Genomic DNA, 22,958 nt, shown 5'->3' on the forward strand with positions numbered 1-22,958 from the left:
ACATGCAGACATATGAGCTCACATTTTTTGTATAGAAATATACACATACATATATAGATTCATAGAATGTAAGTGTTGAAAGGCATCTTGAAGATTATCTAGTTCAATACCTGGACTAATGCAGGAATCTATATTACAACATCTCTAACAAATCATAACGGTTAAACACCTCCAATAAATGAGATTTTACCATTTTCATGGCAGTCTGTTCCATTGTTGAAAGCTCTTAGATTGGGAATTATTTTCCTAATGTCTAACTAAAAGGTATTTTCTTGTAATTTATAAACTAGTTCTTTCTTGTCCTATTTTCTGGAACAGTTCTGAACATAACAGAACTCGACACTCCTGTAGCATGTTGGGTGGAGAATTCTGGGAGTCAAAATGCACACATCTTAAAGTTAGCCCTGTAGAGATATACTGCTGTAGGCTATTAACTGTTAATTGAATAAGTTAACAGTGGTCTTCCTCATATAGAGGGAATAAAATGCCAAATGATTCCTCGAAAGGCAGTTATATAACCTGACTGATGTCTATGAGAGGCATGTTACCTCTCAAAGTATTTTATGAATGGATTCAATGGATCTAGCTCAGATCCAAGAACCAGTTCCTCTATTCTATGTAATTATTATGTGGCATACATATCTTTAGGAGTCACATTCATTCAAAACATATTTCAGGATGGAACGGTATACTTGTATCACTCATTGTATATTGAAAGAGGCTGGGAGCCATTTTGTAATGCATGTGGGCTTAAATTACCACCCCTCAAGATTTAACACACTAGTTAGCCAAATACAGTCCTAAATGTACTGAATGAACCTGAAAATGGTTGCTGCACCTGAAGAGATCTGCTCAGGGGTGGGATTCAAAAATTCCAGCAACCAGTTCGCTGTCTACCGGTACTTCCAGGAGGGCCGTTTTTGCCTTCCCAAGGGTCAAGAGATCTCCCCTGGGCCTCTGGGAGGGCAAAAATGGCCTCCTCCGGGCTCTGGAGGCCCACCGGAAGCCAGAAACAGGCCCATTTTCAGACTTCCAGAAGGCCCAATTTTTCCCCTCCCAGAGTCTCTGCACAGACCCTGCATCGTGTGGAGACTCCTGGGATGGGAGGGACACAGTGTGCGGGGCCAGCTGGTCAGTTGAAATGTTCAGTGAACCAGAAGAAAATGTAACATCCGGTTCACCTGAACTGGTCTGAACTGGTAGAATCCCACCCCTGGATCTACTTGTTCTCTTATTATTATCTTATTAAATTTATTTGCCACCCATCTCATTTTAAAGCAACTGAGTGGCTTATACCTTAAAAACACGTTAAAATCATCAAATACAAATATTCCAAACCAATAAAATTATAATATAAACAAAATAAAATTATTGTGACAAGATGGAGTAGGGAGCTGGATGCATGAGGGGGGATTAGCTCTTAATTAATCAACCATCTCTGGTGTGAAGCCTATTGGGGCCCAAGCCATCTGGCAGAACTAGGTCTTAAGGCTCTTGCAGGAGGTCAGAAGGATGGGAGCTGATCTCACTTCAGAGGGTAAGATATTCCAAAAGGCAGGAGCCGCAGGAGAGAAGGTTCTTCTCCTGGGCCCCACCAACCAAAGTTTCTTGACTGACAGCCCCCTCTGAGTATGCTGACTGACAGCCCCCTCTGCCAGCATGGGTGGGGTGGGCCAGTCCCTTCAGGGTGAGATGGTTCCTCAAGTTCTCTTATGGTCCTTGCTAGACAACTGGCCATGTTAGATGGTTCTAGTTGTAAGATGCAGTCTAACATTCATTGAAAAAGCTGATCTAAAACATTAGAAAACAGCATAAATTATCAGTTTAAATTTTTAAACAGGTTTGCCCGTTTAACTACTTTCCCTTATATGAAGTCTCAAAGGGTTATCTACCTAATGCCTGAAAATTAGGAGATGAGTTTGTGCTTCACTCTTCATTTTACAAGGAATTCCATTAAACCAGGGATTATTGTAAACCTCATTGTGGTCATTTGTTTTCCTCCAAAATATCAGATGTTTCTCAGAAGCTATACATAGCTTCTATACTGGGGCACTTCTGACACATTACCTTCTCATGGAGAAATCTTTATTTTTTGTCAAAACAGTTGGAAGGGAAAATGTTGGTAGACACGCCTTCCTCCTCTTTAAATTGTAGCTTGCTCAATTTACTTTCAGTCAACATCTGCAAGTTTTCCACAGCGCTTAGCAGCCTTTTGTCTGGATAGATTAGCCCACATCCTTCACTGAAGACAGATTGAACAGGACAAACTCTGCTTTGAATGGATTGCTTTAAAACACCTTATCCATTTAGAAATGTTTATATCTCTGATTATCACTCTGTTTGTTTTTCTTCCAGAAGCTTCCAGGCAAATTTAAAAACTTGTTTCGTAAATTTGAAAACCTCACGGTAAATCATTCATATTTGCTTTTAAAAAGAGTTGGTAAAAAGTGGTGACTAAAAGGAACTAAAAGTGTGCAATGCAAGCACAAGAGCATCTAGTTCAAATATTTTATTATTTTATTTTAATCCTCCTTTATTATCAGCCTTAAATTAAGATAAACCTTTTCCCACTGATAAGCTCAGTTTAGATGCTGCAAACCCTCTCTTCTAATGTTTTTTTTAGCAGTCATTGATTTGTTTCTTTTCTTAATACAGTGTTTAACAGTGTCCTAGGTAGTCTCCTAGTTTTCTTGAAAGCTTACTGAGGATCTTTTAGAACAATTGGTTGTAACATTTTATATGAAAAACAGACCCATGATTTTAATATCATCAACTGAGCTATGCCAGATTTTTTAATATTTGTAGATTTTTGCTGTCAGCTAGCATGAAATAAGTATACGCCAAAAATGTTGCCTGGAATCTCTTTTAACATTTTGATATAAAATTTTGGGAAAAAAAACTACTGCTAGATACGGTTTTTCATCCTGAAGGTCCACATTTTTAAAGAAGAGATTTTTCCCTTCTCTTTTTTCTTTGCTCTTTCAAAGTAATTCTGCATAGTTCAAACAGTCTTTGTGATGATTGGAATGATTTTGAACCTCCTAGCCTCATAAGGATTCATATTTAACACATTTAATTGGATATATCCATGGCTCTGTAATTTAACTAAAAATGGGGGTGGGGGAATGGCTGCAGTTGATTCTGTCTCTGCTTTTATCTCAGAAAATATTGAGTTTTTCATTTCTTTTTTGCATTTCAGGATCCCTGTAGGAATCATAAAAGCTACAGAGAAGTTCTGTCTAGGATGAAACCACCCATTATCCCCTTTGTGCCCCTCATCCTAAAAGGTTAGTAGTACTTTATGGATATGGAGTCTTTGCTTTTCTCAAACTGGAATGTGTGCAAAACTGTCTCAGGATTGTTCTGCAAAATTTACTAACTGGTTCATATTGACAGAACTTGACTGGATGATGTCATCCTCAGCTTGTCTTTCTCCTAGCACAGAAGCAATTTACTATTGTGCTTTTCTGCCCTATTAAAAAAAATGTTTTTCAGTTTGTCCGGGGAGAGATTTAGCCTTGTGGTTTCCCTCTTTAATCAGTCCGGGCCAGGGATATCCCACCTTGGCAACTTTAAGATTGTGGATTGAACACATCTACAGAGTACTTAGTTACTCCCAAGATGGCAATAGCATAGCACTTAGACTTATATACAGCTTTATAGTGCTTTACAGCTCTCTCAAAGCAGTTTATAGAGTCAGCCTATTGCCCCCAACAGTTTGGGTCCTCATTTTACCCACCTCAGAAGGATGGAAGGCTGAGTCAACCTTGAGCCTGGTGGGATTCGATCTGTCAAATTGCAGTAGGAGTAGCTTGCAGTACTGCACTCTAGCCACTGAGGCTCAAGAATGTTCAAGAAGCAGAATTTATTCAGGAAAAAGTTTAATGTTATTTTAGTTATCAATAAAACTATTATTTTTCTCCTATGTATATGAATATTTTCAACCCATTCTTGAGAAAAACTATTTGTGATAGTGTTTTAAAGACAAAAACTTGTTTTCCAAAACTGATACAGTCTCCTGGAAATAGCAAGTTTCACATCCCTACTCAGATGCTTTTGATGTTTTTCTTATACGTGCATATAATTCCATGAAAATAACAGACACTGAGCTATTAGCAAAATTAATACTTAAATTTGCCTTGGAGCATAAATAGAGGGTTTTCTTCTAACTTGCTATATTCTATTCCAATTGCAGCAGAAAAGGATTATTTGCTTGGTAGCCATATCTTTCTAGATGTTAGAAATTGTTGCTTTTCATCCTTCTCTCAATTTACTTTTCCTCTTTTTCCCCTCTTTTCAGACTTGACATTTTTGCATGAAGCTAGCAAAACCTTAGTGGATGGATTAATCAATGTAGAGAAGCTGGTAAGAATATGTATCAAATAATTCTCAGTTTTCTTTACTGTGTACTTCATAGTGACTTTAATTTCCCAGTTTACAAAATGGGAATAATTATGTAATAAAAAGGGAATAAATCTAAGGTTTGTTCAATGCTCCCAACTAGGGATTGGTGCCATGGAGAGAGGTTTTTCCATGGACTGGAGGGGGCTTAGTTTTGCAGGCTGCCTGCAACCTGTGGATGGGGCTTCACTTGTTTGCACAGTCTTGTTTCTGGCATGCCACAGCCTGATGCCGGTCCACAGATTGGGGGTTGGGGATCCCTGGTCTAACCCATCTTCTTTCAGGGGGGTCCTTAAAACAAAAATTAGTCTCCATAAGGAAATGCAATTTTAAGCATCAGAAAAATTGTAAAATGATATATTAATTCAGATGGTTGTAACATCAGCAGGGTGAATGCATGTAAGAGACATTTGCTTTCTAAAGTGGGCTAAATGTCTGGTTGCAGTTCTAGATGATTTGCCATTTGTGAGACTATAAAAACTGTATACAATGAAAGGCCAAAAAAGATGCTGCCTGATTTGGCACTCTCACTTGATGAAATTAATTTGCCTCCATGATAAATATGAAAAAAGCACCTGCAAGATTGTTGTGTCTATTTCTTGCCAAATTTGTGCTAGTTTTCTCACAGTGTTGCTGCCACTGGCAGGTACACTGATACCTTAATTATGTGGAACTTTCTTATGCACTCAACTAGGATGAAGTGACAGGTAAGACAAAGATAAATGTTTTATTTCTAAGTGCCTTTTCTCCCAGCCCAATCTATAAAAGGGACTTCTGAAGGGAAAGGCTAGGCTTTTCTTACCTGCAAAACGTTGCTGGGAAATTTCTGATTCTGGATCTATAAGCTTTGGAATCATTTAAACAGGGATATTTCTTTCAGCTAATTCTTTGGAATAAAGTGCCTTCAAATTAAAACCTGTTTCAATTTTTTACTGGGGCAAAACTATTTCACTTATTTTAGCATCCAGGAAAGAAAAATGAAAGACATTTCAGGTTTATAATCTGACTTATCACTGGTCTGTTTAGACTGGAATTATCAACATGACTGTCAATGTTTTTTCAGGTGAGGATAAGATTTTTAGTCCTATGCGAAATGTGATCTCAAAACATTTTCCATTAAAACAGATGTTTTGTCACCAAGCTATGTTTCTTCCAAGAGCTCACATTCAAAGCTGTGATGCATTTGCAACTTCGTTATTACACCAGACATCACTTGTGTGATTTCTCTCCTTCACAGATACAAACACACACCCATCTTCACATATAGCTAAGAAAAAACTTAGGTGCTGCTCTATATTATACTCATTTATTTTGCAATAATCTCTATACACTATTATAAAAATATTTTTGTTCATTTGCTTTAAGATATAATTAAAAATATTAACCTACAATGCTGAACAGTTCAGAAGAAACATTTCACAGTTATAACAAGTGACATAGGAGACAGTGCAGAAGGTGGTGACTAAGCATAGGTGGTGATTATGCATTTATGTATAGATTTCCTGTGCCTCTTTTCCTTCAGTCCTAGTGTGACGCCTAGGTTTCAGCCTTTGCAATTGGGGAAAGAAAAGAGGTTGGGCTGTGCACAGATGGCCTCTTGAATTAGCTCCATTCAGGCACTCTTCAACATAAAACACTTACCATGTGAGCGTACTGGTTGAATCCTATCCCCTACTGATATCTCTGAAATGACATCAGCTTCCTATAACCATTGCCTGTTCCCTGCAGCTGCAGGGACAAAGCAGGGGATGGCCTATAATGCAGATTTTTCCCCTGATATGGAAACTCACATGTGTATAGTTGCATCCACAGCTAGGCATAAGTGAGTCTTCAGTTCATTATATATATTAAATGTATTAATATATTTTTATCCTGCCTTCATTTTTATTTATTTATTTGTTGTTGTTTTGTTTTTTTTGCTTTCCATTTCACTGATACAGCGACTCTGGGCAGTTTACAATATGATAAAAAGTGGGGAAATCCTACAAGACAATTATAATGAGAGGAATTAAAGAAAAAAGCTAAAAACTAGTACAGTGGGCAATCTTGGGAATCTTCTCTACCCATTCAGCGGCCATTTCAACGTGGCAGAGCTCTGTCGGGCGCTGACCAAGTGACAGAGCCAAGTTTTCAAGCTCTTCTGGGAGGCCAAGAGTGTGGAGGTGGATCTAACAGTTCCAACAGGAGAACATTTCAGAGGTGTGAGCCACAGCTGAAAGGCTCTTCTTCTGGACCTCCACAATTATTATTTTTTTTAGATCCAAAGTAGCCCTTTCCACTAGAACAAGTGAGGCAAAACTCCCATCAAGGTGAAATGGCTCCCCAGATATCATATAAGTAACTCAAGGTGGCAAACATATCTAATACTCCTTCCTTGTCCTCTTTTGTCCCGTAACTACAATAACCCTGTGAAGTGGACTGGCTGAGAGTAGGTGACAGGCCAGTCTCCCAGCCAGCTATTAGGCCTAAAGTGGTCTAAACTCAGTGTCCTAATTTCTAGGCCATCACCAAACTGGTTTTCATATATAACCTTTCTTCCTGTTATGCTAAAGGAACAATACATGCAGGAAGGTATTGCTCTGAGTGTCCTGGATGTAATAATGCCCGAACAGGAGTATTTTCTGCAGAAGTAATGGATTTGTATTTATTTTAGCAAAACTTTCCCAAAAATTTCTTGGTGGAGAGTAAATCTCATAATTTGAAATTCAAATTTCCCCATTATTAAACTATTTTTATTATTACAGATGACAGCACCAGTTTTAAACACAAATTATACTCTTTGCCTGCTATTTTTTATTCATCATAAGCTCTAAGACCTTATACTATTTTGGGGAAAGAAGGTGAAGGGAAAAATGGTGGGTAGGGGAAAACTGTGGAGCATATATGGAAGAAAGAGTTTTATTTTTCTAAAAAGATAGGGGGGAACATTATCTCTTGAGAAAGGCTAATTTATAGCACTAATGGAAATTTAAACATTGGAATGGTAGCATCTCACCCTTAAGAACATTGTTTAATAATTCCCCCTGAAATTTTCCCATTGCAAAATAGAGGAAGCAAGCAAACAAGCAAGGGGCTTCAGGGACAATGTGGGACAAAGTAGGAATTGTCTCATTATGGATGATTCTCTGTGTCAGGATCCTCAAGGTCAATAGCCTGACCTGGAGTAGAAATGCTTTGGGCAGAGGGCTTTGCTCTTTCGGCTGGTCTAGGGAAGACTGGGGGTGGGGGCTTGGTATTTATGCCAGGCCACACTGGTCAGATTTACAGATTGCTGGCTCAGTATGGTGACCCCACCCCCATAGCATTTGATGTCCAAAGCGACATCTGAAGATCGGGGCGGGGGGGATTGCCTTTCAAAATATTTTTAAGTTGCGCAAGAGAAAATGAAGGTCTAGCAGAGATGACTGAGTTTTAGGGAATAGGAAGGCCCATTCCCTTTACAGTTTACCCAGAGAAAAATCCCTTCCACCCCCAGCCCAGGCCAAAGGCATACAGGTTTATTGTTCAGCTGCGTAGTAAGTCCGAAAGCATTTTTTCTCTCTGCAAAGACATAAGAAGAAATGGATGCTGGAGGCTAGAGCTGTTCTAATTTTCTGCCTCAGAGCTCATCTTTTTCTGACTTTCCTGCTGAGGCTGCTCACCAGGCTAGGATGTAACAAGCTGCAAGAAACACTCAGTGTTATTTTGGTCCCTGCTGTAGGACTGGGGAAGAGTAGGAATGGTTGACTTTAGCCTCCAGCAAGGCTGAACAAATGCAGTTTGACAGTGGGAGGATGGGAGGGCTCAGGCCCCCTCCCCTCCTGCATCTCCCCCCTACCCGGGGGAGATTATCTAGGGGTGAGTCTTCTGTACAGTGCCTAGCTCAGTGGGACAGTGGAGTTACCATGGCAACAGTTTTGCAGAAGCTCTTGCAGTTCTCCTTGTTAAGAAACAAATGTGCATGTGTGAGAGAGATGTATTCAGTGCCCGAGTTGGCCCAGATTTTCTAGTCTCTGGGGAAGAGGAGACGGAGGTGGTAGTGGTGGTAGGATAAATGAAGCTACATCTTGGTCAGTGAAGCCATAGTTATTCTAATGACCTCACCCTCTTCCTCTGGCCTAAATGTGCATTGTGTGAAATGCAGAATTACTTGTAGGCTGGGCATTCATCTCTTCCAATTGTTAAAAAGAAAAGTTCTGTAATTATTCATATAACGTATTTCCAGCGAGCTTGTTTATTCAAAAGAACTTGCTCAGCAGAATATGGAGCAGTAATCTTTTTTTTTTAATTTGCTTTTGGCCATTTTTAACAGCGTGTATCTTAGATGGCATTTCAGGAATTTTAGGAAAAAAGAAAGAGCATTTCATATGATTCTTGTTGCAGAAGGTCAGCAATCATTTTTAATAAAGTCTGTAAATTGATATATGTAAATTTTATTCCCTCTTTTTTCATATACAACTCAAGGCAGAAATATACCAATTCTCCTCTCCTCTTATTTTTTTCACATACATACAATGACAAAAGATTTGTTTAGTAATTTAAAGTCTCGCCGATCCTTGCTTGGTTACGGTTCTCAACAAAATCTTCTAGTGAATCCTGAAAATGAGAATAATTCAATCTGATAGCAAAGCTAGCTGTATGTTAAACAAACAACAGATAAGATGATAGATATTCTGGTGTCAATAGGACTACTCTCATTATGTTGATAGAACCCTCCCTCTACTGGTGAAATAGTGCATCCCATTCAGCATCCCTCTGTGGGTGAGAGATAATACTTTATATATTACAGGGCTTTGCTTCGTTGTACTATTCATAGGCCTTGAATCTTACCTCTACTGAAAATAATGGATTGATTAATTTATATTTAAAAATTCTGAGCAGCTTAATATATAAAAATAGTAATAAAATAAATAAATAAATCCCCAAAAATATCAGTATCTGGAGGTATATTAAATTTCTTCTCAACAATAGACATAAAAGGCTCCTGCCACCACTGATCAACCTAACCCAAGGCTTGGAGAAAGAGCTGTTTTTAATACTTTTTTAAAAGGACATAAAGTGGAACTCATGCAAATCACGGGAAGAATGCTATTGTAGACAGCAACTCCTGCCAACAGAGAAGGCCTACTTCCTGGGTCCTGCTAGATGACATGCTTGACTGATGAAATCAGGAATAAGCTAAGTCTGCTAGATCTTACAGGGCAGGCAGAAGTCTCAGGAAACAGAAAACTAGGCTCTGTGACTGTGATGGCGAATCTATGGCACGGGTGCTACAGGTGGCACGCAGAGCCATTTGTGCCAGCACGTGAGCCACAGGCAAATTTACCTCACTGCGCATGTACATGCCTCACAGCTGATTTTCAGCCTTTTTGAGGCTTTTTTCGGCCTTCTGGAGGCTTGAGGAAAGCTTTTGCAGGCTGAAAAATAGGGCCATTTCATCACTTCCTGTATTTCTGGAAATAATGGAAGTAATGAAACAGGCCCATTTTTTTGCCCTACAAAGCCTGCAGAAGCTTCCCTCAAGCCATTGGGAGACCGAAAAAGGCCCCAAAAGGGCTGAAAATCAGCTGAGGTGCAGTGCAGGTAAGGGGGTTGGGGGGGATTGCGCATGCATGTGCAGGGTGCGTGGGGAGCGCACATTGCCTTCTGGGTGCTGGCACGCAAGCGCGCACACAATTTTTGGCACAGGAGCCCAAAAATGTTAGCCACCATTGTCCTATGACATCTAGATCTTTAAAAATATCAACCAGAACCTTAAAGGTCACCCAGAAGCTGAAGAATATCCAGTGTAGTTCAAGGGGCATGAATGTTGTATAGGCATGTCATGGCTGACTTACCACCACTTGTGCCACTATATTTTGTACCATCTGTAATTTATGAATTGTTTTCAAGGGTAGTCCCATATATAGTGCACTGCAGAATCCAATTTGAGATCACCAAGCCATGAGGATTGTAAGAAAGGACTCCTATTCACAAAGGTATAATTGATTCACCCAATGTGAAGGTTCTCCTGGCCAAAGCTGCCATCTGTTCTTCAAGCAGATCCTTGAGTCCAGGAGGACCCTGAGATTATGCACAAAACTCTCACAGCCTTCAGATATTGGGAAGACTTCAACAACATCATTTGGCCAGCCCAGTTAGGGGATGTATGACAACATCATCAGCATATATGCCCTCACCAAGGCTGGCCAAATCAGCATATGGATAATATTGACCCAAAACAGCAGATGGCCTAACCTAGCAGCTCTACTTAGATGTTAAATAAAAGGAATAAGAATGATGAGCCCTATGACTTCCCATAGATCATGGGCTTGACTATTCTCTTCCCATCAACTTCATTTCTGAAACTGGCCATGGATAAAGGAGGAGAATCACCATAACACTATGTTTCCCATTCTCTGCAGAACAATACTATGATCTATGTTATTGAAAGCTACTGAAAGAGCAAGAAAATTTAGGATGGTTGGCCCTCCTCAACTTAATTCCACCAGCTCATCTACAAGTGTGATTTTTATACTGTATTAAACACTGGCTCAAAACTTCAATGAAAAGGGCTTAGATAATTTGTTCTCTTTAGTTCCCAATCACCTCCTGGATCCAACCACCTTCTTCAAAAAAAGGTTTATCAGATGTGTGAGGGATAGGTAACCAACAAACAAACTTCCTCTGTGAAAATGGAAAAACAGTGCAACTTCAATATGCATTTACTTTCTGGTTACGAACTTCAGTTGTTTACTAATGAAAAATGATCAATATTATTTTGTACAATCAAAATTTAGATGTGTTCTTTCCCCTTTCTATTCTCTTTTGCAGCATTCAGTTGCAGAAAAAGTACGCATGATCAGGAAATGTCGAAGTCGACCTCTCTGTAAGTATTTATATCACAAGTAGGGCTATTTGTGGTTTTAGTATCGATAGCTATAAGACTTTTAGCAGAACATGGAAGAAACACAATATCTGAATAAATAATCTAGAATTTTAAACTGATCCATATATTGCTATGATCTGCTGAGTTTTGTTTAAATAATTAAATGAACCTCTAAATCCCATTGTGGTGGAGTGGGGTTTTTTGTAGCACATATATCCAGGCATTAGTTTGTTTCGTCTGCCACTCTAGGTCATAGTAAAAAAACTGGCATCAGAGGAGAAGCCTGCTTAGACTGCTACCTCCTTCACTGAGTAGCACAGCTCCAAAACCATGATTGCTGGATAGTTTGATGAACTGTGGTGTATGACTGTTGTATCTTGCTCAGTTGGCTAGGGAGAGCAGATAATTTAAAATCTCCCTTCTTCCCAAGTTTCTACCTTAAAAGAAACTTAGAATACTAGTAGGCTGAACTTTTGATTCCTCATAATTTATATAAGGCAGTCTTAACTCTTCCATCAGGAATTTTCCATTTGACTTAGTCATATAGAAAATAGAAAGCTAATATGAGTTATCCTGGCTAAACCTCTTAACAAATGTTTTACCAATCTTGGAACACAAGAGGCAATTGCAATATTATAGTCTTGCATGTGGAAAAAATTGTCATGATAATTTTTCTTATTAAACCAAGGAAGCAATTCTCTAGATGCAAAAATGAGTCTACTAAAGGGAAACATGGGAAAGAAAGAGACAGAAATTAAAAATACAGAATTCCAAATAAAATCAATAGACAGCCTAGCTAAACTAATTAATTATCACCTTGAAGAAACTCAGAGAGTGTAATTGGAAATAGATGATCTGGCTCTGGGCTCACTGTTTGGATAGTGATGATAGCAATATATCTTCTTCGTGTTCTTTTCTTTTGTTTCTTCTTGAACACATCCTTAGAATATGGAAAAATTAAAATGAATTTCTTTTGATAGGATTCCAATATGCAGGCTACAAATTAGGGTGGTGGCTGAATATCTGCAAAGAATCTGAAGATATCCATCTACTGTCATTCTGTGGCTATCTAGATTTTTGCAATCCAGATTTGGTACTGATTTTCTGGGACTCCTTTACTGAACCAAGATAAATACTTCATCTCTTGTGTTCTGAATCTATCCTGCAAATCAGAACTTCATTTGTGACCAAACTATTTTACTAACACTTTCAGTGGGATAATGAGCACAATCTAATTTTCACCCACTGTGCAACTATATAAATAGGAATATAGCAAGAAGTTCTTTTGGAAATAAAAGCTGAATTCAGTCCATTAAAATACTGTGTATGGGTTAGTTTATCAGATACTTTAGGAGACTATGTTGTGCCATACCAAAACCTAAGATGTAGTTACAGCTGGATTCCTACAGCGTATGATGCTATGATTTGCGTAGCTGTAGGTTATACATTAAGTTCCAGTTGACTGAGTTCATACATTATAGTAAGCCATAAATTATAATTTATGAATCATAAATCGGTTTGAATACTAAGCCAAACAAACAGCTACATTATGGCTTAGCATATTATGTATACTTAGCCTATAGTTGTTCAACAAACCATTATTAAATAAGCCATGATTTCATAAAATGTAAAGCCTAGTATGCGTAATGGCAAAGTTCCCTAAATATTCTTCTTCTTCCTTTCTTCCACAGGTTTGGAGATGGAGTCATCTCCTCAGCAGCTACAGACAAAGGCTTATGTCCGTCAATTCCAGGTTATTGACAATCAGAATTTGCTCTTTGAACTCTCTCACAAGCTGGAGTCAAACAGCCAGTGAAATCCCTGTCAATATGCAGGCATTGTTTAAAAAGAATGTTTACTCTGTATGATACTTGAGCACTTTTTGGATGTACAGGGGACCCACCTAGGCTTTGCCTTAGTTGTAGAGGCAAGTATGGAGTCATGGGATGGCAAGGATGAAGAGTCTTTGTCATGGCTGGCCCAAGCACGTTGGTGGAAAATTTAATGGCACCTTGTAATCTTACCGATTAGAGTGAGACACAATCTGCTCGGGAGCTCTCCTGCTAGATTCATCCATCCATTTTGATGTTAGAGCTGAAAAACCCAAATAGCACCTTTTTAGTTACTTCACAATATAGTGGAGCAATTTAATTGTGTCTTAACTCTTAATCAAGCCTCATGTCAGTTAATAATAATTCATAGGCAGGATTTTTTTTCCAAAAAAATTCAATCCATTGGTCAATCTATCAGGGTTTGGTTTTTTTTGCTCTGCTGCTTTTATTGTCAGTCAAAATACTGTATTAACAACTGAGGTGGTCATCTTATACTGCCTCATGGGGAAGCTTCATATGGTCTCCCTTAATTCTTAAGACAGACAATAAAATGTCCAGAAGCGATGGAACACCTTTGTGGAGATCACATTCAATTGGATTTCTTGACTGAAGTTTGCACTGGAGATTGGAACCCTATTCATCAAGTTTATGTCTCCATCACGAGTAAATGTGACAAATCCTTGAAAATTACAACTATTTGAATCAGATTAATAAGCTTCCAATCTCAATAATTGGTAAAAGAGCAGTTGCCAGAGGCAGCATGTGCATAAATATCAAAAGGCATTTATTTTTTATAGCTAATATCTTATTAAAATATTTCTATAGTGTTAATGTACATTTATATTTCCTTCTGAAAAAAGCCTGCTGTGGAAGCATTTTAAGATTACCAGGAGATTCTCAGTCCTCCAGGGTTGATTTCCCCCGACTGTTAATCATAACCATGCATTTCAAAATCTAATTTTAATTGAGGTGAGAAAATCTTGTTAATATCCAGCTACAATAGATATACTGTATTTCTATTCTCTGGGATTTAAAATAATGAAAAATTTAAAATTTAAAATGCATACAAAAATACCTGCTGTACTTCATTAATAGAGTATGTTTACTCAACAGATTTTAATTAACCTGAACCATTCCCATTCTGCTGAGAATCACTGTTTTATAGTCCTAGGCTGCATCAACAGAGGGGATAGTATCAAGATCACGTGAAGTGCTAGTACTTCTTTATACTGCTTTGGTAAGATCACACTCAGAATACTGCATCAAGTTTTGGTCCTCATGATACAAAAGAGACTCTAGAAAAAGTGCAGAGAAGAGCAACAAAGATGATTAGGTGACTGAAGGCTAAAAATATGAAGAATGGTTGCAGGAATATCTAGTCTTATAAAGAGAAAGACTAGGAGTGACATGATACCGGTAGCAGTCTTCCAATAACTAAGCGGCTGCCACATAAAAGAGAGGGTCAACTATTCTGCAAAACATATCACGACAGGACAAGAAATAACAGATGGAAACTTATTCAGGAGAAATCCAACCTAGAACTAAGGAGAAAGTTCCTGACAATGAGAAGAATAATCAGTGGAACAACTTGCCTCCAGAAGCTTTGGATGCTCCGTCACTGGAGGTTTTTAGAAGAGATTGGACAATCATTTGTCTGACATGATAAAGGGTCACCTGCTTGAGCAGGGCACTGGACTAGAAGACCTCCTCCAATTCTGTTATTCTGTTCTTCAACTTGATCTACTTTGTACTTTGACTAAACTCAATCAACTTTTTTCAGAAAGCCATGAAAGCTACAATCCATGATTCTGGATGCTATCTAGGCATTGAATATATCTGAAGAAACTGAATACATTTATATTTGAACATTTAGAAGGAGAGCAAAGCAATGTATCCCTTCCTCTTGGTGTGGCTCTGAAAAGGGCCATTGTAGGTATCAATATCAGCAAGACTGAAAGTAGTAAGGCTACCTACCATATCTGGTCTGCAAAAAACTGGGTGAACAGTCTTTATGTCACCTATTGGTATGTGAATTTATGCAGCTCAGATATGGCGCCTACAGCTTCAGTGACTGTGAAGAACCAGGATGGGATATTACTATTTCATCTCAGGAGAGGATGTTGAGATTTTCCTTTTCTTTCATGAAACAATTTGTAAGAACCTTAGAAATGTTTAATTACTCCATACTATGCACACAAATGTAATGGCAGATAAAACAAATTTTGCCTTTGGTCTTGTAAAATAGGTATAATACAGCGAAGGAGAATACCTGGACTATTGGACCTCTCATGACCTGTGGCCTCCACAGCCTCCCTCTCCCCCCCACCAAACAATTATGCTTGTCTAAAAGGTTTTATTGAATGCACTAGAAGCCCTTTTTAAGCTTAATTGTTAACGAAGGAGTTGACTCTTAAAGGGGAGGGGACACATTGGAGAGGAAGAGATTTGATTTAATGATCAAATGATTTGATTTAATGTGGATAAAACTGCAATAAATTGTCACGGTAATACAGGATTAGGCAATATTTCTGCCTGTGTATTTATTGAAATAATATGTTTCAAGGACATGGTCCTCTATTATCCCTTGTCCTGCCTTTCCTCTATGAACGAAGTGCACTTAAGGTGTACTAAAACATTGTTAACGTCTACTTCCAAATTATTATGAAAAATATATCCTGGTTCAGGGACACTTGTGTGTGTGTGTGTGTGTGTGTGTGTGTGTGTGTGTGTGTGTGTGTGTGTAGACTCAAAAAGAATCAAGATGGAGGTTATGACATGATTAAAGGCCCAACCCTTTTTTATGTGACATCACATATGTAAAAGGATGAGGGTTCAATTGAATGATCATGCTTAAAAGCAGTTAATTACAATGACAATTAACAGAATGGAACTAGGAAGATAGTATGTATTTTAGACTAATTTATTTGCAATAAAAATAAGAATTTGGAGACCTGTTTTAAGAGATGCCAATTTTCTGCAAACAGCTGTAGAGTAGCCTTCTATTAAGAAAGTTGTTTTACAAAATTGACAAGATATAAGAACTCTTGATAATAATCAGATCTTTACTTCTAACATGATAAGAGTATGCCTCTAGTTTGAGTTCTTGAATCTGAGTTCCATTCTGAAAGTGTGAATTAATCACGGGAATACTCTTCAGCATGCTCAGGGTGCATTTCCCACCCTATTGACCCACATGTCACGTCTGTATAGAATATAGTTTTATGCTTAAAGGGGAATACTTGAGTCTCAGTAAATTTCTTTTTAGAACTGAGTATTGCATTTCCCTCTGTTGCATTTCTAATGTATTTAATGCTTGGTCATTATTTTGATAGCTATCAAGGAACTAGATGCTAGAAATAAATCTCTATTACTTTTTAAATTGTTTTTCTGCTTTGCTGACTTTCTCTTTGATAAAGGTTAATGTATGTGTGGTGTGTAAGGGACAAGAGTTGCCTCTAGTGGCTTTTTTGTTCAGGGATTTTCATTTCAGGATCTCTTGGTCTTGTTTCTTTTTCTCTCTCCTGGTGAGAGCTTTTTGTCCCAGTGTCTGTGTGTATAATGTATATATCTATATATAGGTTGTATATATATATATATTTTAACAAAGCATTCTTGAATTGTACATGCATTTTTTTTTAAAAAAAGAGTTGTATCAAGCCAATATACAGAGATTTTTCTACTGTTGGAATGAGGGACAGCTCACTTACATATAGTCCTAAAAAGCTTCTGTAAACTGGAATATAAGATGCATTGCATTATTCCAAGAAAGCGCAGCTTATTTTTGGTCTGATAGCTACTATTACTATGATTGGTTGTTATTATTATTTTGCTACAGAAATGTTGGATAAGAAAACAATGGTGGAAATAAAAAGATTGCAACATATACTGGATTTTTATTGATCTTTTCATTACCTATCTCTCACAAAGCAAAGCCTTCACAAGTATTGAAATGTTTTATTTTTCTAGTAAGGCTGATATACATGCTGGAGAAGATCCAGCAGCAGAATTTATTTTACTGATTTAAAACATAATAGGATTCACAAATGCCTGATAGCTTTTTGTTTTATTTTGTTCAATTTATAAACTCTTTATCAGAGGACTGCAGGTGACATAAAGAAAAAAATTCATCATAAAATACATAATACAAAATCAACTATAAGGAAACCTTTTAAACCCAAACTGCACCCTAGGAAATAGAAGTGATTATGGTACTGAAACCAGGAGACTGATGAGTTCTAGTCTTGCCTTAGGCATGAAAGCCAAGTAGGCAACTTTGGCCAATACTCTCTCAGCCCAACCCACCTCACTGGGTTGTTGTGGGAAAAATAGGGGGAGGAAGGACTATTATGTATGTCTGAAGACTTCAGTTACTTATGAAATGATAAAGGCAGGCTAAAGAAATCTAATAAAATGAGATAAAATATGTTATGAAACAGTTTTACAAACCACTGGCAAGGGAATATTAAAGAACCAAGTTTTTAATATTTTGCTAAAAGACAGCAAGCTCGAGGACATGGCAGAGAGGGAATGCTGTTCCAAATAGTAGGTCAGTGGCAGAGAATCCATACTTCTCAAGTCTAATGACACTATTTGGTAGATAAGACTGGACTGTGCTGTCCTTATCAGTTCTTTTGGGACAGGAACAAATTATTGGATAGAGTAAGCTTTCTTCTACATATCCAAATCCTGAATTGTTAAAAGCACCTTAATGTTTTTTAAAAAATAAAAACAAATTGTAAGCATACATACTATTAAATAGAGTCATATACAAAAATGCATACACTTGTACGTTGTGTATGTATTGGTATCCCATTATGATGTGTTCAATCCAGATGGATTATTGTGTTTAGTATAGATGCATCAAAGCAATTGCTGAAATTAAATGCATGCATGGAAATGCCAGGATGGAAACAGCCTTAATGGAGGAAGTAATTACAAAACAAAGAATCAAGTTATCTTCCTTGAAACTATAAAGGCCCTCATGGCTAACATTTTACAAATGTAAGCAGTCACTGATTTGTGGCACTTCTAATTCTCATATGGAGACTCTCTTCTGTTGTCTTCAGACTCTAATATGAACACTTGATTTTGTCACCAGGTGTGGGGGTCAGGAGATGAAGCTGAGCCTATATGTTGGTTGTCTTAACTTGTGACTATATTAACTTGTGACTGATAGGTCTGTTTTACCCCCAAATGGTTCTGTTTTTCTGCCCCCCCCCTCTACTTTTATGTTTTAATACTTTAATTTAGCATCTGCTAGAGATAAGAGTTGCACATTGTGGAAGATTGCACATTCCATGTTTGTTAGCATTCATAAATATGCAGTTGAAGCAAGATTCAGCACATATAATAACTATAAAATTTGACTTATTTCTAGAATGGTAGATGCAGGCCATCTACATTTAAGCTCTCAGGAAAGCAATAGCAGACTTATATACCGCTTCAATGCTTTACAGCCCTCTCTAAGCTGTTTACAGAGTCAGCATATTGTCCCCAATCTGAGTCCTCATTTTTGACCTCGGAAGGATGGAAGGCTGAGTCAACCTTGAGCTGGTGACATTTGAATTGTCAGCAGTTGGCTGGCAGTCAGCAGAATTAGCCTATAAAATACTGTATTCTGATTTAGAGTCACAAAATTTCCTACTTAAGTTCTAATAAGAAAACAAGTGTTCAATTAACCTTACAGTATTTCAGAACTAACTTTCAGGAATCCTTAAGAAGTAGGATTAAGACCCAATTGGACATTTTATGAAGTAAGAGTAAGACCCTGTTGCTCCTGAGGAAGTGGACAGGAACCTAGGGAGTATAAGCGCAAGTACCAGTATTTTAGACCCATGTCTAAAGTTTCTCCTGAGAAACTTGTGAAAGTTTCCCAGGAGGTAACAGGCGGGTGGACTCTGGCGGTGATTAATGCTTCTCTACAGGAGGGAACGGAGCCCCAGCACTTCAAGGAGGCTGTGGTCCACCCTCTTCTTAAAAAACATTACTGGACTCTACCTGGTTGGATAATTTCCAACCTGTCTACAATCCTCCCTTTTGGGGGAAGGTTGTTGAGAAGGTGGTCACGCAGCAGCTCTAGAGGTTTCTGGATGAAATGGATTATCTCAACCCCTACCAGTCAGGATTCAGGCCTGGATTTGGGACAGAAATGGCATTGGTCGCACTTTTGGATGATCTCTGGCGGGAGCGGGATGGGGATAGTGCATCCATCCTTGCTCTACTTGACCTCTTGCCGGCTTTTGATACCATTGACTATGGGATTTTCCTGGGCAGCTTTGGAAGTTGGGAGTGGGAGACCTTGTGCTGTCTTGGTTCACTTCCTCTGCGGCCGCTCTCAGTCAGTGTTGATAGGAGGGGAGAGATCCAGCCCTCACCCACTGCTTTACAGGGTTCCACAGGGCTCAGTATTCTCTCCGCTCCTGTTCAACATTTATACGAAGCCGCTGGGTGAGATCATCTGTCACCATGGACTGAGGTATCACCAATATGCTGAATACTATGTCTCGGCCCATGGTGAGTTAAGTGTTGCTGTGTCCTCCCTCTTGCAGTGCCTGTTAGGGGTTGGATGGGGAGCAACGGGCTGAAACTAAATGCTTGTAAGACCAAGTGGCTCTGGGTTTGGGGTTCTTTGGCTCAGGGAGAATTATCACCTTTAGTCTTGGATGGAGTGGCATTACCCCAAACATACCCTGTACATAATCTAGGGGTTTTCCTGGACTCACGACTCTTGTTCGAAGAGCAGGGGGTGGTCGTGGCCAGGAGGGCCTTTGCGCAATTGCAGGTTGTGCACCACTTACGCCCTTTCCTGGATCAGCAGTCCCTATTCATAGTCACTCATGCCCTGGTCACTTCCCGTCTTGATTATTGCAATGCGCTCTACATGGGGCTGCTCTTGAAGAGCATCCGGAAGCTCCAGCTGATGAAAAATACAGTGGCCCACATGGTTTTGTGCAGATCCCGGTGTGTATGTGTCACCTCTCCTGTGGGAGCTGCACTGGTTGCCAATTTGCTTCCGGGTGCAATTCAAGGTGCTGGTTGTCACCTTTAAAGCCCTTCATGGCTTGGGACCAGGTTATCTGAAGGAATGTCTCTTGCCGATCACATCTATCCGATCCATCAGAGCAGTGAGGCAGGGAATGTTGTGGGTCCCATCCATGAGGGAGATATACCTGGTGGGACCCAGAAGAAGGGCCTTCTCCGTGATGGCTCCCTCTCTCTGGAATGTCATTCCCACAGAGATTAGGATGGCCCCCACTCTAGGAAAGTGAACTTTGAAAGGCACTGAAGACCTGGTTTTGCCAGTGGGCCTGGGGTACCCAGAAAGGGAGGGAGCCCATCAAATGGCTAGTGTGATCTGCTGTTCTTGGGGTGGGATTTGGTTCTTGTTTTTTTGTTTTTTCCCCCAAATTTTGTTCTATTGTATTTTACTAATTTATTTGATTCTTCTTGTAAGTTTTTATTGTTTTTTATTTTTATTTTTTGTTTTAAATATGGATTTACATTATGTAAGCCGCCTCGAGTCGCCATGGGCGAATAGGCGGCAATATAAATTAAATAAATAAACAAATAAATAAGTAAGTCCCAGTTGGAAATTTTATGATTGATAAAGTGGCTTTTGTGAAATTGTTTTAGGAGAGTGCAACAAGCAATGAAATCTCTCCTGTGTAAATAAAAAAAAAAGAATTCTGTAAATTGTTAGCCACACTAACACACTTTTCCACAAATGATCTATATAAAACTCAGAGGTGTATTCAGCAGGTTCTGACCAGTTCTGGAGAACCAGTAGCAGAAATTGTGAGTAGTTTGGAGAACCAGCAAATACCACCTCTGACTGCCCCCCCCCCCAATCTATTCTCTGCCTCCTGCGTCCCAGCTGATCGGCTGGGTCTTCTTTTGTTGCCCTGCACAGGAGAACGGAGCTGGAAAGCAGGTTAGTGGGGTGGGGAGGGAATGGGATTTTGCAGTAACCTTCCCCCAGGAATGGGGAGGGAATGGAAATTTTACAGCATCCTTCCTTTGGAGTGCGGTGGGACTGGATCCAAATCCTTCTCCTGCCATGCCCACCAAGCCACGCTCACAGAACCAGTAGTAAAAAAATATGAATCCCACCACTGATAAAACCCAAGAAATTCTTGTACTGATAGTAGGTCAGTAAAATGCAAAAACCGCCTTGTTGAACAATGAAAACACAATCCAAATATCTATTTTGGTTTTTTTTCTCAATTTTTATCTACCTTTATTTATTTATTCATTTATTTATATTGCCTCCTGTTCACCCATGGTGACTCAAGGCCAATGATTTAAACTTGCCCAATGATTTAAAAGTCTGCATGCTATTTTGTGAGCTAGATTATTTAAATGTTGGCTTTAAGATGGGTAAGAATTAATTAATTTATATATTCTAGATTTCTGTTTAGGGATACTGCTTATCATTAGAAAAGTAGAAGTGAAAGGAAGTGGATGGTGCAAAGGATATTTCAATGAGTTGAGTGCTAGCTTGGTGGCAGCAGATGATAAAAGAAATAATATGGATTGAATTGTCCCTGCTGCAGTTTAAACAGTGTCCCATACTTCTTAAAGTGATGATTTTGTTCAATTCTTAAAGGGAATAAAACTCCTACCGATGCATGCTGACCTTCCTCGTTTATCAGATGGAAGATTAAAATCCAGAAAGTCCTCACTGGCACTTGCAGAACATCTGCCCAACAGTTTATAACATCAGTTCCCAATGGAAAGCCAAATGCGTCGTTGAACATCTAGATGTAGGAAAACATAAATGACCCACATAAAAGATGGCAGGCTTTGAACTATGACATCAGCAATGGACTATCTGAATAGAATTTGCAACTCTCATGGCATCTGCACAAATGGGGCATAGTATCCTCCCCTCAATGTGACTGCAGGGTCCCATGTCAAACAGTAGATGACATTGTGACTGGCTGTAAGCAGAGGGCATATAGGTATATACTAGTCCAGGATCTGATTTTTTTTAAATATAAACAATGCTGCATTTCAATGGTTAGAGATTGGTATTTGAACATAGATCTTTTTAACATTTATTTTTATTGTGTTTTATTAATCTAGATGAAATCCATGTATGACGCTAAATAAAGTGAATACATCAAAGGAATGGTAGAATATTCACTGTGGTTCATATTATTTGTTTCACAAATAATATGAACCGTTTGCAGGAAAATAAGAGGTATCTTAAATAAAACGATCCACATGCCATAAAACCAGGAGGATCAAACAAACGTTTTAACAATATTTAAGCTATTGCCTGAAACACTAGCTAATATAGTAGTTCTATAGCTAACAGTATCACTTTGGATTAAACTATAGGCTTCTTGAAAAAGGAATCATTTGCTTGACCTAGGAAAATAAATTGCAAGGTTGCCATAGATCTCTGTCCAACAATCCGTCTACAATTTTAACACAGGACTGCATCACTCGTGGTAGCTCCATCTGACTGTGCAATATTTTAAACTGATTTAATGCATAAGCGCACCAACGTGCCTACCATCCCTGTCCTATTGTTTCTTTTATATTTTTTTAATTTTTCTTATATATATCCATGTATTCATAACTGTTTTTACTTATACCTATTATCTTGTAAGCAATTGACCGCCCCCCCCCCAAAAAAAAACTTCAATTCCCTGAATTCTCCAGCCAACACGAGAAACGCTGATTTATTTATTTGATTTTTCATGAGTTCTATGACCAACAACTACTTAATTTTGGTGGAATATGCGAATAAATGAAGCACCCCTGAAAGATTTATGCATCCCTTCTTACGACTGCTATCTGTATTTCGCCTAATGATAGCGACAAAACTCCACGAATAACACTGAATACGTCACGTGATTAAGCGACGCTCT

The 22,958-nt window shown here is 38.7% G+C and overlaps 1 protein-coding gene across 2 annotated transcripts in view; it reads left to right on the top strand.

Moving 5' to 3' along the window:
* The window catches only part of RAPGEFL1 (Rap guanine nucleotide exchange factor like 1), an 87,071-nt gene extending 70,106 nt beyond the window's left edge, over positions 1-16,965 (top strand). Inside the window, exons 11-16 of one of the 2 annotated variants that reach the window (XM_026717502.2) lie at positions 2,356-2,406; positions 3,200-3,287; positions 4,301-4,365; positions 11,194-11,248; positions 12,940-13,001; positions 14,194-16,965. In XM_026717502.2, coding sequence (XP_026573287.1) covers positions 2,356-2,406; positions 3,200-3,287; positions 4,301-4,365; positions 11,194-11,248; positions 12,940-13,001; positions 14,194-14,289 — 417 coding nt within the window. In that variant the 3' untranslated portion in view covers positions 14,290-16,965. The remainder of the gene's footprint in view (positions 1-2,355; positions 2,407-3,199; positions 3,288-4,300; positions 4,366-11,193; positions 11,249-12,939; positions 13,002-14,193) is intronic. The other variant, XM_087916989.1, reaches the window with a different exon arrangement.
* Positions 16,966-22,958: the final 5,993 nt, after the last annotated feature.

The sequence above is a fragment of the Pseudonaja textilis genome, chromosome Z (genome assembly GCF_049901715.1).
Source record: "Pseudonaja textilis isolate UNSWEBS1 chromosome Z, rPseTex1.2, whole genome shotgun sequence".
NCBI classification, from domain to species: domain Eukaryota; kingdom Metazoa; phylum Chordata; class Lepidosauria; order Squamata; family Elapidae; genus Pseudonaja; species Pseudonaja textilis.